This window comes from Trichosurus vulpecula, chromosome X, assembly GCF_011100635.1.
Source record: "Trichosurus vulpecula isolate mTriVul1 chromosome X, mTriVul1.pri, whole genome shotgun sequence".
In the NCBI taxonomy this organism is placed as follows: Eukaryota; Metazoa; Chordata; class Mammalia; order Diprotodontia; family Phalangeridae; genus Trichosurus; species Trichosurus vulpecula.
Window position 1 is genome coordinate 1,657,544 of NC_050582.1, and position 16,357 is coordinate 1,673,900.

At 46.6% G+C, this 16,357-nt stretch overlaps 1 protein-coding gene across 1 annotated transcript in view; it reads right to left on the reverse strand.

The window, feature by feature from the left end:
* LOC118832682 (testis-expressed protein 11-like) overlaps positions 1–16,357 on the reverse strand; it is a 53,636-nt gene that overhangs the window by 1,843 nt on the left and 35,436 nt on the right. Inside the window, exons 8-18 of the mRNA XM_036740014.1 lie at positions 16,121–16,206; positions 15,143–15,202; positions 13,417–13,457; positions 11,398–11,484; positions 10,045–10,115; positions 8,756–8,872; positions 6,731–6,803; positions 4,355–4,504; positions 3,521–3,629; positions 2,629–2,749; positions 1,370–1,474 (exon numbers count right to left, since the gene is read on the reverse strand). Of these exons, the coding sequence (XP_036595909.1) occupies positions 1,370–1,474; positions 2,629–2,749; positions 3,521–3,629; positions 4,355–4,504; positions 6,731–6,803; positions 8,756–8,872; positions 10,045–10,115; positions 11,398–11,484; positions 13,417–13,457; positions 15,143–15,202; positions 16,121–16,206 (1,020 nt within the window). The remainder of the gene's footprint in view (positions 1–1,369; positions 1,475–2,628; positions 2,750–3,520; positions 3,630–4,354; positions 4,505–6,730; positions 6,804–8,755; positions 8,873–10,044; positions 10,116–11,397; positions 11,485–13,416; positions 13,458–15,142; positions 15,203–16,120; positions 16,207–16,357) is intronic.

Below are 16,357 nucleotides of genomic sequence, written 5' to 3' on the forward strand. Positions count from 1 at the left end.
CACTGTACCCTCTGGAGGTAACAAACTTGCTTTCATCTCACTCTTTTTCATCTCCCACTCCTTCCACTTTCTCACTTACTGAGACCATTACCCGTGACTCATTGGGCGAAGCAGGGGAGTTGGAATCTTCCTTACTCTCCACGGCCACTTTCAGGTTTTCCCTCTACCCCCATCCAGTACCTATTGTCTCCAGACCACCAGGACACTCCCCTTCTCTCTTCAATGAGTTCAGGGCCTGGCTTACAGTCTCTCCTCTCCAACTCTTGCCCTCATACCCGGGAACCTACTCAGTTCCTCAGATTCTTTGGTTCCCATGACCCACTCCTCCACCCACCTCAGTTATGCACAGGGATGGCCAGGTTCTGGATCTTGCCATCACCCACAAATGCAGCACTTCCATGTTAATGATGTCTGGAATTCCCTCATCTGATCGAAACCTCATCATTCCGCCTCTCCCATCTTGCAACCCTAAACCCTGTCCTTAGTCCTAACCTTGACCTCCAACCCCTTGGCCCCTCAGCTCTTTCCCAAACTGTCACTGCTGCCTGGGCTCCAGCCTCCTCCCTTGCCCACCTTGAGCCCTTGGTGAACCAGTTCAGCTCTATGCTGTCCTCTTCTCTTGAGCTTCTTGCCCCCTTATCCTATCATTAATCTTGCCCTGCTGAGGCTCAGCCTTAGATTACCCCCACCATGGCTGGCTTCCCTCCTGTTCTCATGCTGTTAAACAAAGCTGGAGAAAATCACAAAACCATGCTGATTTCATCTACTCTTGGGTCCTCATTGCTGCAAGGCAATGCTTTTGATCCCACTCACCATAGTTGTTTTTTCCAAACTTTTTCCTCCTTCCTCCTCCCATCTCAACTGAGAACCTTGCCTCATATTTCACTAAAAAAAATGGAGGCTACTTCACAAGAGCTCCTTTTGGTCCCTCTTCCTTATCTCATGCCACTCAGACACCTTCCCCTGCCCCCATCCCCTCCATCAACCATGAAGAAGTGACCCTTCTTCTGGCCAAGGTCAAACCTTTCACCTGCATGAGTGATCCCTCTCCATCCCATCTTCTCCAGCATATTTCAGCATTTATCATTTCCACGATCTCGCTAATCTTCGCTCTCTCCCTGTCTACAAACATGCTGCTTTCTCCCTCCTCATTTGATCTATCCATCCCCTCTTCCTATTGGCCCATATCTCTCCTCCAATTTGTGGCTTAACTCTTCGATAAAGCCATGCACTTCCTTTCCTCTCACTCTATTAAGTCTCCACAGTCTGGCTTCTCACCTCATCATTCCAACTAGAAATGCTGACTCCCAAGTTCTCAATGATTCTCCTTCTCCTTGACCTCTCTGCAGCTTTTGACCCTGTTCATCACCCTCTTCTCCTCAGTCCTCTTCAGGACAGCCCCTTCGCCATTTTCCTCCTCCCTCTCAGCTCGCTTCTTCTCTGTCTCCTTTGATGGCTCCGCATCCTGGTCACGCTTAGTAACCATGAGGGTCCCACAGGTCTCTATTTTGGGACCTCTTTTCCCTCTACTCTATTTTATGGTGTGATCTCCTCAGCTCTCATGGATTTAAGGAGCATCTCTATTCTCAAATGATTCTCATATCTACTTCTCCTGCCCTGACGTCTTTGCAGACTTGTGGTCCCCCTTAATTCTAGTGCCTTCCATCTGAGATCTAGCCCCAGTCTCTCCATGGTTTGCATGTGGTCTTCCCCATTAGATCCATCAGATTGATGCAGGACTGTCCTTTGCCTCTCTTTGTATTTGCAGCACTTAGGACAGTGCCCGGCACATAGTAGGTGCTTAAGAAATGTTTACTGACTGACATCTAATGCCTCTTCTATGTGACATGACTTAGGTCCCAACTAAATCTTCTGTTCTCTCAAGTGAATCCTCATAATTCCTCCATAGCTTTGAGTCTCGTCACTGTCCTACATGTATTCTTTGGAATGCAACATCAATGTGCCTTCTAAAAATGGAGTCCCCCAACCTGCATGTGCCATTCTAGATGGGATCTGATGAAGTGAAGCTGTCACCTCTCTTGCTCTGGACCCCACACTTCTCTCCTAATGTGCCCTAAGTCAGATTCAGTTTATTAGCTGCAATGACCCCTGGTGGCCAGGCAAGTACTGCTGGCAATGCTAGAGGAAGAAGAAAGTGTCTCCAGCAGCTCTGGACTGGGACCTGAAGTAGAGAATAAGGAGAGAAAAATCCAGGTGAGACTGAATCTGGGACTCAGTTGCAAGACTGTCCCCACTCTGCTTGAGGCCATTTGGAAGCTAGAAGGAAGAGCTTTGAAGTCAGTGGCTTTTCATACTGACTCCATATTGTCATACTCATGTGACCTTGGGCACTTCATTTAATGACAAGGAAAATGGCACCTAACACTTCTCCAAAAAACACAGAGAGCTCTAGCAAGGCCCAGCAATACCTGGAATGGAGACTGTCCTTTGACCTGGACTACTGACGTTGTGCTTCTTCTACACATACATAAGGTCATAAGGATGTATCCGCCCTGAAACATACTAAGCAGAGAGCAAGAACCTGGGGCCGTTTGCAATACTACCCCCCCCTTGAGGTTTGCTTTCTGTAGCCAGCATCTTCACGTATGATCTTTTAGTTTGACTTACTGAGTGACTGATCACACGAAGAGCGTCTTCGAAGAAGCTCCAAATTTCTTGCAGGGGACACATATCTGTGCCCAATATCCCATCTGGCAGCAAAAGGTTAATGAAGTTGCGCAGACATTTGCTGGTGATCCAAAAAGAGAACGAACCATCATTTAGAGGACCAATGAAATGAGAGATACCCAGCATCCCAAGCCCAGGTGCAAGTTTCAGAAGAGTCCCCTGGGGCGTAGGCTAGGTGCACACGCCCAAAGAGATGACTGCACTGCCGAGGCCCGCTTGTCCTGATCACCAGAACTATGCCAAGAGCCTCATTCTGTTTAGGAGTCAGTCCAATTAAAAGCAGCTCTTTTATTTCTCTAACAGGCAAGAAAATGTGGGATCTTAGCTAGGAATCTTTTCCTGGAGAGTACTCTCCCTGGTATTCTTGGACAGGGAGATTGTAATGAGATTTTGCAGAGGAAATTCTAAATATCTTATTTCACTTCTGTTTGTACACGAAGAACTCCAATAATAGCCTGCAGCTCTGCAGGTTGCCGAATGCTCCACAAAGGGCACAGGGCAGCTGCTTATTCTCCTGACACACAGAGACTCGCTGTCCTTGGTCCTTGGAAGGGAGCAGCTTCCTGGAGGGAAGGGAAAGATCCAGGGACTGAGGGGAGTGCTGGACCCAGACTAGCACAAGCTGCTCAGCACAGAGCTCACCCCAAGACTTGAATCTGCAGCCCTCTCCTGTCCTCTCTGTGGGCCTCTCAGCCTCTCTCCTAGTGTGAGACACTCTGTCTTCTGCTGCTCTTTCTGCCCTGCTATTGTTTTCAGTGACCTCAGCCCCACAGTGAGGCCTCAGTGCCATCTGCTAACCTGGACTGGCTCAGGTGTACAAGCTCTCCCTCACCTGAACTTCACAGCATCGATGGGTTCTTCTTGCAGATAGAGAGATAAGGCCTTTCTCAAGGCCTTTTTCGAGATGTCTGGATAGTAGGCAGGGTACTCCATTGCTACAGCTTTAAAAACAAGGGTGAAGGGGAGAAGTTCTCAGTAAAGACAGCAACATTCTCTGAACATCAGCCCTAGCGTCACATCTACCACAGCCTATGGCCCCCTTGAGCAAAATGGTTGGAAATCAATAAAACTCATTTTCTACAATGACAAATCCACAGATGCTTTCTGAGATAGCTTCTTACTTCTTAATGGCAGAGGTGCTAGGCTGTGTGTGTATGTGTGTGTGTGTGTGTGTGTGTGCGTGTGTGTGTGTGCGCACGCGCACACGTGCCTCTACTGGGCCCATAGAAACCAAGGAAAGACAGGGGGCTTACTTGGAGAAGGTTCTAATGAGGAAGCAGATTAATAACAAAGAGCTTGAAGATGGCCAATGGTATAGAATATTCCCCAAATTGGGGAAAGGATAAATGCTGCATGAAGTGATGCAGGGTAAAAAAAGCCAAATCAAGAGAACAATCTCCATGAAGATTCCAGTAGAATTCCAGGGGCCTCCTGATCAAACACTCTTTCCTGCTCTCACTGGGGGTAAGCATGGAGTATTACACATGTGTAGTTGCTGGGGCAACCGAAAGCTTCTTTGTCATGAGAGGTTCTACAGGTGGGGTGGGTAGGGTTTTAGCAAAGTGACAATGGTAAAAACAAACAAAACCAATAAAATAACAACAAAGGCCCCAGAATGGCCCCTCCTCCATACAGTTAGCAAAGGCAAAGCAAAGAGAATCCTTACATGCAATCGTCTCTAGTATTTTGGTCTCTAATTGAGGCAGCTTCCACACGGACTCCAGGAGGCTGGTCAGGCCTACATCATTCAGCTTGGCTCTGGCCTCGATCTCATAAAGGAGAAGCAAATTCTCAGCTGGATCCTTGAAGCTGTCCCCTGAGGAAGAGGTAAGAAAGCCAGCCTCTCAGTGACTACAGCCCATTATTCTTTCCTGCTCTCAGCTCTCAGCCAGGGAGCTTTGCAGAAGGAAGAAAATGAATTTCATTTACAACTCAAAGGTTATTCTGGCCCCCGTGGACAGATTTCCCCCCCCTAAATCTCTCAGCCCCCAGATCACTTCAACAACCTGGCCACATTCACTAAGCAGAGCCCACGCTTCCTGAAGTCACTGCCAGGTTTACCACTGGCCTGAATAAATGCCAATGCAACATTGTGGGCTCTCCCACCCGTGGGGATTCTAATAACGTAACCAGGACTTTGTAGTCACTCAACAGGAGAGAGGGGCCTGGAGCCAGGGTCTCATGTCAGTGATTCTTAGTGTCGAAAGGTTACAAGAGGGCACACTCTCTCTGAAGCCCACACAGCTTCTACAGCATTGAGACAAGTGGGTACCTCCCTTCTGCCAGGACCACCTCGGGAAAGAGAAACCTGTTATCCCATGAAGCAACCCAATCAAGTTTGGAACAAGCTCATAATTGTTGGGCAGTCATATGGAGCTGAAATCTGACTCTGTACTTTCCATTTCACCACTGGCTCCAAACATACAACGAATTGGAGGAACAAAATCCTTCCCATTAAAAGGTTTCCACTCCTTGGTCCTCCTGCCCCGGGCAGCTAAGAAATAAGCTCTCTTAGAGAGCAAGGCCTCGACCGCTAAACATCTTGAAAAAGTTGCCTCTACCCGAAGCTTCCATTTCATTACTCTCAGTGGGGTTTCTGCAGGGGCGGAGGGCTTCCACTGCACTGAAAGACAGGAAGGCAGGCCACAAGCACTTATTAAGCACCTACCATGCACCAAAGGTCACCAAAGATCTCATTACTCAGACCCTAGCCTCCTCGCTCTCTCCGGTACTGGGATAGATGATGTTTCTTCCTTTGGCCTCAGACACCTTATGCTCTCTTTTGATTCTCCTCCTCCTCTTCTCTTCTCTAGCTGCACCTTTCGTATTTCCTTTGCAAGCTCTTCATCATCTTCCCTTAAGCGGGTGCTCCCCATAAGTGTGGCCTGGGCTCTGTCATTTTCAGAACTTCAACTACTACCTCTAAGGAGATGACTCCCAAATCTATATGGGAGCCTATGACCCAGCTTGACCTACAAACCTGCATCTCCAGGGGTTTAAAGGTCTACCCCACCTGGACCACCCAAGAGCACCTGAAATTCAATCTGTCAAAAATGAAACACTACTCAAGTTGCTCCTTCTGATTTCACCATTCCCATCTACCACTCATGAAACCATGGGCTCCTCTTGGATTCTCTCCTCTACTTTCAAACCAGTTACCAAGATCTGTTGATCACAAAAGATAACCTGTAACTAAGGAAGCCATTAGGTTTTGATGGAGCTAATTTAATATCCCATCAGCTCAAGGTTGTAGTGGTGGTCCTAGTTTTGTGTCACTTGACTCCAAAAGTGGCAGTTCTTTTTTTAAAAAATATTCTATTACATTGTTAGATATTTTGTTAATTTTTTTGTTAAACATTTTCCAATTACATCTTTAAAAAAATTTTTTTGGTTACAACTTGAGTTCTGAGTTGTCTCCCTCCATACTAAAGAAGGCCAATATTTGCCACAGATGTATGTGTATGTGTGTGTGTGTGTGTATGTGTATGTATATATATATATATGTATATATATATATGTATATATGTATATGTATATGTGGGACCATACAATATATCCTTCCATCCGTCAGTTCTTTCTCTGGGGGTGGATGGCACTTCCCCTCACGTCCTTCGTAACTGATTTGAATGATCCTATCACTCAGAACAGCTTAGTCATTCAAAGTTGTTCTTAGAACAATCTTGCTGTTCCTGTATACAACGTTCTCTTGGTTCTGCTCATTTCACTCTGCATTATTCCATGCAAGTCTTTCCAAGTTTTTCTAAAACCATCCTGCTCGCCATTTCTTACCGCACAACAGTATTCCATCACAATCACATCCCACAACTTGTTCATCCATTCCCCAATTTATGGGTATCCCCTCAACTTCCAGTTCTTTGCCACCCCAAAGAGAACTGCTATGAAGATATCAGAACATACAGGTTCTTTTCCTTTTTCCCTGATCACCTCGGGAAACAGGCCTAATGGTGGTATTGGAGGGCAGAAGTGGCAGTTCTAAAGAAGCCCCTTAATTCTCTTACCAGATTCCCAACTCTCATCATACCTGCTAATTTCAGGACGTTCACGATTTCTTTGCACCCCTGCACATGCTCAAGTGCATGAGTCAGCATCTCAGTCTATGTAGCAAAAAGGACAGCATTAAGTTAGAATAAGCAAGGACTTTCTCAACAATTTGTAAACCCATCTCAAAAAGTGGCTCTGAAAATCAAACATCCTTATGGCCCAAGAGAATGGGAGCTGAGTTCACCTCCATTTCTAAAACCACAGTGGCCTCCTGATAGAGGTCACAGCCCTGACACCCCTGGCAAAAGGAGGATGCTCAGCAAGAAACCTGGGGGCATATCAATGTCTGTGGTGAGTCATAACACCATCTGGCAAGTCTGAGAAACAAGGCTTGAGATTCTAGAAGAAATGGCCCTCGATCTCCTCTGGCCACCCACACAGAAGGGGGAAAACAACTGGGACAGGGTGACTGCAACCTGTCTGCAGCCTTTTGTCATCTTGCGTCAGCTGAGGAACAGCCTCAGAGAGCAGGGAATGTGCAGGGGGTGGGGGGAGGCAGCTTCTCAGCAGAGACACCCAGAACCTTGGGACCCAACCCCCAGGCCTGATAGAGCCGAGGGGGCTGGGGATTTTGGATCTTCATTAAAAGCAAAAAAGAGCAAAGATCGAAGATAAGGAGCACGATTTTATTGGGTTCTAAGGAAAGATAAGGCAGGGCATGGGGGGAGGATTGTGCAAAAACATAGAAAAGAGCAAGAGATCATTTATAAAATGGGAGGGATAATGCTCAGCTCACAAGATGTTTGTGAGGAAAGCGCTTTGTAAACTTCAAAGTACCCAGGACCAGACCCTAACCCCCCTGCTGGAAATGTTTTCAGAGAAGGCCAAAGACAGAGCAGCTGTGCGTCAGGGTCTCTATATGGGGTGTCCCCAAAATCTTAGGGCAAGATATTTAAAACTGCCCTAAGACTTTGGGGACACCTTGTATAAGTGGGATAAGCTTCTTCAAAGAGGAAAGTTCTGAAAAAGGGAAGGGAGGGGAAAAGAATATTATGGCAGATAATCCAGCTCTAGCAATTACTCACTACCTGTGTGACCTTGGGTCAGTCACTTAACCACTCAGAGACTCGGTTTCCTCATCTGCAAAAATGAGGGGGTTGTGTTAGACACTCTCAAAGGTCTGTTCCAACTCTAGAGCCAGTGTTCCAGCTGTTCTGGATCTAGGGAGTGACAAGGCGAATTCTTTTTTCCATTAGGCATAGAATTTTGCACTTACTAGAGAGTAGCAGAAGGGGTAGAAGGCCATGGAGTTTGTCCTGGTGACAGGTGGCCAAAGGCCTGGGTAATAGTAGTGTGGAAGGAAAGTATGGATCTGAAAAATGTGGGAGGAAGCCAAATGATAACAATTGCTTTATAACAGGAGAAAGAAAAGGGAAGCACCAAAGCTGCACCCCCAAGTTGGCATCTAAGAGAATGAGATGCTCTCCTTCCACCAGGGCACAAAAGAGGATTCAGGCCCACATCAGTGTGCTCTCATTCATACTCAGCTCGACTTAAGGAGATTTTGAAGAGATATCAGGATGAGATGGAGTGCTAGACTGAGAAAGCAAGCTTCATTCAGTCAAGTGGATTTCTTACCGAGGCAAGTCAGCCCACGAATCACTTCCTTTCAGACACTTGTCAAAGTTGCCAGAGTGGATGAACTCTCCCAAAGAAAGAATATGAAAAGAACAACAGTAAAGGATTTGGGCAAAAGTCCTGGGGCACTCATAGATACAGAGACACACAGAGATGAAGAATCCCTTAAAAGACACAGCCCGGAATGTTCCGAGAGGACAGAGTTGCCCAAGGCCAGTTGACAAAGGAACGTAGGAGCTGTGAGAAGGGAAGAAGAAAAAGAGACCAAGCCAAGCCACATCACTGTAGGCCTCTGGGAACAAGCCGAGAGTGAAAGCAGCACAGGATCCAAGGAAGGGGAAACACCGGAGAGAAACGATCCCCTTCCCAGCGCTTGGATCTCTCCCTTCTAGCCGGGCAGTGGCCTCTCCTCTTTGCTATATGTTACCTGTTGGGAAGCTTCTGAAACACTTCTCCCTAGCTCTAAATCAGCAGCCGCCGCCATCAGCAAGCATGTCTTTCGTGAAATCAGAATGGCTTTCTCAGAGGGACAGAACTGGGAGAGCTGAGGAGAAATGAACGGAACATGAGTGAATGGTGAAAACTCTTCTGGGCCAAAACTCCAAGCCTGTTTGGACAGCGAAGTATGGCACCTGGACAAGGGGCTTCACCCTGATTCTGTGGTGTCTGCAATACCTTCCTCAGGGGATCCGACCCTCCCAGCAGCAAGAACTACTTTTTGCCCCTTAGTTCATCTAGCAAGTGATTTTTCTCCTCACTTTGTGTTATGATTTCCAAATGATTCCTTGTGACAAGCAGAGTCCTTCTCGGTGTGAAAGAGAGCTGACTGAAATGCACGCTGATATTGTGGGTTTGCTGAGAGGCCGTCTGGGGTAATGGCCAGAAGCCTAGACTTCGAGTCAGGAAGATTTGGCTTCAAGTTCCAGCTCTGACATGTACTAGCTGGATGGCCCTAGACAAGTCACTTAACCTCTGGGAGGCCTGGAGACTCTCTCAGACTTTTAAGTTTCAGATAAGCTATTGAACTATGCTGGTAGACAGAGTTACCACACAGTTTCCTACACCACTGAATTCACTGATCTGGACCAAGAGGACACAACAAAATGGACAAGCTTTTGCCGTTCACTTGGTGTGGGGAACACCCCCTGGACTCCCACTGGGAAAAACCCCAGCACAACCTAAAGCCAGGTGCAGATCTCAAGTACCACCCCACCAACATCATTCAGAAGAAACTGAGACCCAGAGGGGAAACCACAAGGAAAGTGGGAGAGCCGGGCCTAGAGTCCAGGTCAGTACACACTAGCCTTGACCATCAATGACTGCTGATTCCTCTGGGATCTGTGGCATTATAATCAGCAGAATTTCAAGTCCATTCCCCTCCCTATGGCCCTCCATTTCATATTCTGTAAATTAAGAGAGTGGAATCCAACAACCTCTATGATCCCTTCCAATTCTGACTTTCTAGGACACATTCAAGCAGAACAGACGTGACCATGGCTAGGTATCTCAGAGCTTCCACGAAGAAAGGCCTATATTCTCCAGGGGTGGAGCTGGGGCACATGGAGAGGGATTTCTGTCTACCACTCCTCATACCACACTCCAGGAGTGCCCAGCCCTGCTTACACACATTTCAAGGTCCCTAGGCTCTGAGCATCTGGCTCTAGGCCACCCCTCTAGCACAGCCCTGCACTTAGATCCCCATCAGAAGAACTGTACCTTGTAAGAAAGCAGGAAGAAGTCTCGCATGGTCCCTGAGCACTTTTCACACTGCATGGCCAAGTTCCAGGCTGAAAGTAAACACACCAGAGTAACACAATGAAAACCTTTTGGGAGTCATCTCTACCTTTAAGTACACTCACTGTTCCACCCATCCTGACATATTAGTACAGTCAGGGGACTCAGGTGAGTCCTTCCAAGTTCTTACTATCCTCTTGGGGGCTAAGAAAAACCACTGGGCACCAGATGGGCCCAAGTGGAGTGGCTAAAGCTGGGGTCTGCAGACAGACTCTTTGAGTGCCCAGGGGCACTTACACACTGGGCCAAAGTATCAGAGGAGGACTTCATACCATGGAGATTCACACACGTATAGAATAGTGGAGGTAGAAGGGCCCTTAGAGATAAGATTCAACCCCATCAGTTTGTGAAGGAGGAAACTGAGACCCAAACAGGCAAAGGGACTCGCCCAAGTCCACAGCAAAAGCAGAACTCAAACCATGGGCCTCGCCTCTTCATGGGCCAAGTGCTTATTGCACTCACTATACATTGACCATGTCTGTCTGTTTTCTCTCTGGGTCTTCTCAGTTTCTTCCCTTATTTGAGGGAGTGAGACTTGATCGAATATCAATGGGGGCCACTAATTTGTATGTCCACATATTGAGCTTAAGTTTCCAACTGTAATGTTATCTATGTTTCATTGTATTTTCATTTATTCCGTCAAACATTTCCCATTGACATTTGAATCTGGTTAAGGCCTTCCTCAGGAGTGTTGTGGACTGCATGCAGGCCTGTGAGGGCCTCAGGTTTGACAGCTTGGGCCTAGTGGCTTCTGAGATCCCTTCCAATTCTGATATTCCCCAATTCCATGGATTAGAAGTAATGGAAGAAGAAGTTCAATGCAGTTGAAAGAAGTGAGGCTCGAGCAAAACAAATACTCAAGTTGGGCAACCTCTCTGGAATACCAAAATTAAAATTCAGTCAAAGGAAAAAGGTTCTTGGGGACTAGAAAATGACTTTTCCCATTTCCCTAAGGTCAAGAGCATTAAGTTTTTGACAGTCAGAACGTGGACATTCTTTTCTAAAGCCGAAGTGCTTCATTTCATCCATTTTCTCCCTGAGCTAAATTAGTACCTTGGCCATTAGGCAGCCAGGGCCAAGCAAAGCCCGCTGGGGTTGGGACATTTCTGTGCTTCCTTGCTCACTCATCACCCTGGCAACTGCCTCTATGAGAACTGGTGTGTGCCGGTTATTGATGTTTGGAGACTAACGGGCAAGATGAGGCAAAGCATGGACAGAGAAATCTGAGAGGGAAGAATCAGTGGGTGACTCTGTCATGGCGGACTTGCTTCTTACCTATTTTTCGAAACCAATGGGCTTCATTAGTCAGCACATCCAAAGTCAGTTTCTCTTTTGCTACCGCCTCAGCGAGTCTCTGGTGGGCTGCATCAAAGGGAGAATGTGGTATCAAAGCTTTGTACTGGGTACGTAAAGAGAATGATTAATCCTTCTAAAAAAAACCAGCTTCCCTGTGTGCACCCCAAAAGTAATTTAAGATGAGATAAGGTATTATTACACTTAGCTCCAAGAATCAGGAAGACCAAACTTTGGGGAATCCATTCACTCCTGGGAAGACCATGGTCATTAATGCCATCAGACACAAGCTGGCATCTCTGTCACACTTTAAGCATACGCTATCTCACTGAATCATAATCATGATTCAGTGAGATAGCAATAGTAGGTACTGGCTCCATTGTGCAGAGGAGGAAATTTTAGTTCAGAGAGATTAAGCAACTAGTCGATGGCCACACACACAGCTAGTAAATTTCCAAAGTACTATTGAGATAAGGAGATAAACGTTAGGGTAAAGAAACCAATAGAAAAAAAGAATGATCAGAAAGAAGTGAAGGGTCACTCATCAGACTGGCAAAGTGGACAAAAAAGAAAAATGAAAATTGTTGGAAAGGCTGAGGGAAAACAGGAACATTAAAGCCCTGTTGGTGGAGCTAAGGAACCAGTCTGGATCAGTCTGGCCATTCAGGAAAGCAGCTGGGGACTTTGGACCCAAAGTCACCAAACTGTGCATACCCTGTGACCCAGTGATGCTGCTACTAGGCTTGATCAAGGAAAGAGGAAAAGGCCCCATACATACAAAAATACTTACAGCAGCTCTTTTTGTGGTGGCAAAGAACTGGCAATTAAGAAGGTACCCACCGATTGGGGAAAGGCTTAACAAGTTGTGGTCTATGAATATGATGCGTGCTATAAGAAATGATGAAGGGGATGGCATCAGAAAAACCTGGGAAGACTTGGGCTGATGCAAAGTGAAGAGAACAAAACCAAGAGAACCACTTACACAACGACACCGACATCATAAAGACAAACAACTGTGGAAAACTCAAGAGCTATGACCGCGCAATGACCAACCATGATGCCGATGATGAAGCATGCTACCTCTCTCCTGGCAGAGCGGCCAATGCACTTAGGATGCGAAACAAGACCTATATATGTTTTTGGACATGGCCCATGAGGAAATTTGTTTTGCTTGATTCTCCACATTTGTTTCAAGAAGTTTTTTGTTTGTTTTTTCCAATGGAAGAGGGAAAAGTGAGAGGGAGAGAAAAAAATTTTGTTAATTCAAAAAAATAAATTTATGAAAAAGAAAGAAGTGAGGGAAGGAGGAAAGGAGATTAGGAATTGAAAGAGTATTGATAGGTTGGCTTAACATTTATTGATCTCCCATGGAGATCCACAATATTCCACAGGGAGTATTTCTTACATGCCCCCCAAGTCCCTTGGAGACACATGCCAGGCTGGTTTTTCACCCCGTGCTCTGCCAACAATTCTTATTTTACCTACTTCTAAGTTGATGAGCTTTTGGGTTTGGTTTGGTTTTTGACCTGGGATTTCATTGGCCTAGGGAACTCCCAGATGATGAAACTCCCTCTCTCAATGCAGACTGGCAGCTTGCCTGTAACTTCATCTTAATTGCCTAGGGTTCCACAGCCAGGTTGTGCCAGACGTTGACACAGACACAGAACCCAGATCCTCCTGGCTCTAAGGACAGCTATCTCTCCACTATTCCACACTGCCTTTCTGGTGTGTTGTGACAAGGCTTCCTGGACAGAGTGAAAGAGGACAGAGGTGCCCGGGATGTTCCAAGTCAGAGTTCAAGGGCAAGGGCGACCCAGCAGGAGAATTACTTTGTCTAATACAGTCTTCCATCAAATTCTTATGGATGAAGGTGTCTACTGTAGGAAATATTAATGGAGACTTCCCATTGAAGTCAACAGGCACGTCATTGCCCTTTAAGGCCTTACTAGAGCCAGACCAAAGCATTAGGTGGACTACAAAGAGAGAAGAAGCAAAGCTTACCTGTCTCCAGCCAAGACCAAAGTCTGTTCATTTCTTCCTTTCTGTAATTAGAAGGATTAAAGGAAACACATGAGCAGATACCTCTCTCAGGGTGCTCTGAGGCAAAATGAGAAAGTTCCTGAGATGAAGAGAACACTAGACCTTGAGTCAAAGGGTCTGGCTTAGAAGCTGGTGATGGCCTTGGACAAGGCACTTCTGCCTTCTTCGAGCCTCAGCGTACTCCTCCATAAAATGGGATCATTCTAGCCCCGCTGACTTCACTTTCTAAGTTATACAATGTCTGTGTTCTTATTGTCATTGGTCTCCCAGGGCCTATCATTATTACTATTTCATCCTGCACATCTTGACAGTCCATTTATATCCTGGGTCTTTGTGCCCAGTTCCTCCTCAGCTTCTTATCTCCATTTTTGGGGGCTCAGGGAGGCTGCCTGGTTTGCCCATGGGCACACAGCACAGTGCCAAGGAAGAGGTCCGAGTCCAAGACCTCAAGCCGTCTATGCCGAGTTCGCTGATCATGATACTAATTTACCCTTTCTTGTTGTAAGGGGTACAACCTGTATGATGAATGGGCTTGCAAATATGCTTTCAAGGAGGGAGGAAACTTCAAACACATTCCTAAATTAATGGTTAATATGCAGGGGCAGCTAGGTGGTCCAGTGAGTAGAGCACCAGCTCTGGAGTCAGGAGGACCTGAGTTCAAATCCAGCCTCAGACACTTGACACACTTACTAGCTGTGTGACCTTGAGCAAGTCGCTTAACCCCAATTGCCCGGCCTTCCTCCCTCAAAGAAAAACCAGACAAATACTGTGAATTAAAATCATAGAAGCCTTTGGTTTGGGAAACAGGAAGGATCCTTTGAGATCATCTGCTACAAAGCCCTCATTGTGAAGGCAAGGAAACTGTGCTTCAGAGAGGGAAAAGGACTTGGCCAAGGTCACAGAGCTCATTCCTGGGCCCAGGCTAGCAGCATTCTCTCTACTACATTAGGTTGTCTTTCTACAAATTAGTCTGATTTATCCATTAAAGCGGGCCCTAAGCTCTAAGTGGAAACATTAGGCAGCATCATTAAAACCTACTTTGCATTGGTCTAGGTATTTTCAAAGTAATAAAAGAGCACTTTTACCAGATCCCTGACTTGGCCTTTTCCTTCCTCCCTCCCCCAACACACAAACACACAGCAGTTGTCTGGAGGATTGAGGTCTGACATATGCATGGCCAAGGCCAAGTGAATGGCCTTTGCAGCGTACCTCCCATGACTGATGCTAAAGGCCTCTCTGCCTAGAGCTGGCACTAAGGTCTATCTGCTGACTCCCCTCATGCTCAGGTCACGGCTACCTGGATGTGCAAGCTAGTACGCAAGTCTGCTAGGAGACATAAAAGATTCCAGGCTATGGAACAAGGAGCAGGGAGGGGGAAGCGGGCCAGAAATAGATTAGTCATTTTCTTCTGGACATGGGCCTTCGGCAAAAGTCTGAAGAGATTTGTTTTCCTTTACACTTTCTAGAGGCAGAGGATTCTCTGAATGAAAACATGGATACCCAATTCTGCCCTCAATTGCTACCCCTCAGCAGAGCTGCCAAGCACAGCCTGCCTCCATTGGCTGATAGCCCAGAAACTGGTAAGAGTTGGGGCCAAGAAGGACCCCCTCTAGGAGGACCGTGGGCATCTCTGTAACTCGGAAGTGTCCTGCCCCTACAATACGGGACTTCTGTAATATCTCCTTACCTGTTTTCTGCAGATTCAGTTGTTTGAGACGTTTTAGGAATAACAAGACAGATCAAACACCTACAAAAAATGTGACACAGGATGCGGTGTTCACAACAATCCAACACCATGGTGGTTCCATCTCCACCACTAATGCCCTAAGGTACCCTGATACGGAAATAGCCTTCAAGGCCAAGAAAAGTTGGCTCATGGGGCCATTCACTCCAAGGACGATGGAATGAACCACTGAAAGGGGAAACACAGATCTGGTTGCTGGAGAGGTTCCCAAACTGACTAAATCACCACCTGCCCTAGATGGCTTAGCCACTATTTAAAATGAGAGGCTAAGATGAGGCCTCAAGGTTCCCTCTAGGTGCTCAGGCTACTATCCTTGGGAGGCAGGACTTGCCCTGCCACTGTGGGCCCCTGGGTTCAGTCACTTCATCTTCCTGAGCCTCTGTTTCTTCATCTCTAAAATAGGTTAATATCTCCAGCATCTAGCCCCATCCTATAGAGCTTGCTGTGAGGGCCAAATGAGAAGGATGGAAAGAAAGTGCTTTGGACCACTAAAGTGCCAATGAATGCCTACTCTTGATTATTCAAGGATTCTCTCTCATTAACAGGGCTGCTTTCATGTCACTTCAGTGGAGTATGGGCTGTACTCTCTGTACCCAGCCCTCTCCTGGCTGGCAGATGCCAGGCCAGTCCCTGAGAGAATCTTGGCCTCTACCTTCCCTTTTCATTGGCCCGCTAAGGGAGTCAAGTTTCCCTCAAGAGCCTTCGGGCAAGCTGGAATGCCCCATCCTGAGGGTGGAGGAGCAGAACCCGGACCACTCGATTTGTCTTTCTGCCTTGGAGCAATTGGACTTCCCCTTAGCATGAGGACTGATGCCACCTGACTGAACGGTGCCCATCAGCACTGGCATTTCAACAGAGTTCACCAAGTACGACAGAGAAGTAAATGCTTTCTCTTACTTTCTCCACAGGCTGACGACTTACTTCAAAGCAGTAAGAACTTGTCGCAAGTCTTGGGAATGTTGAGCTAAGTACTCCAGGGCCCTCATAGCCACTTCTTGTCGTCCATTCTGCAAAGATGACACATACATTCGCAAATGGTAAATTGACTTTCACAAACCTGAACAATGTCTCCATAGTTTACATTCCTTTTCCTTGGGAAAAGGAGATAATATGAATACATTCATTCTGCATTCTTATAAGAAAACGACTGAAAGACAG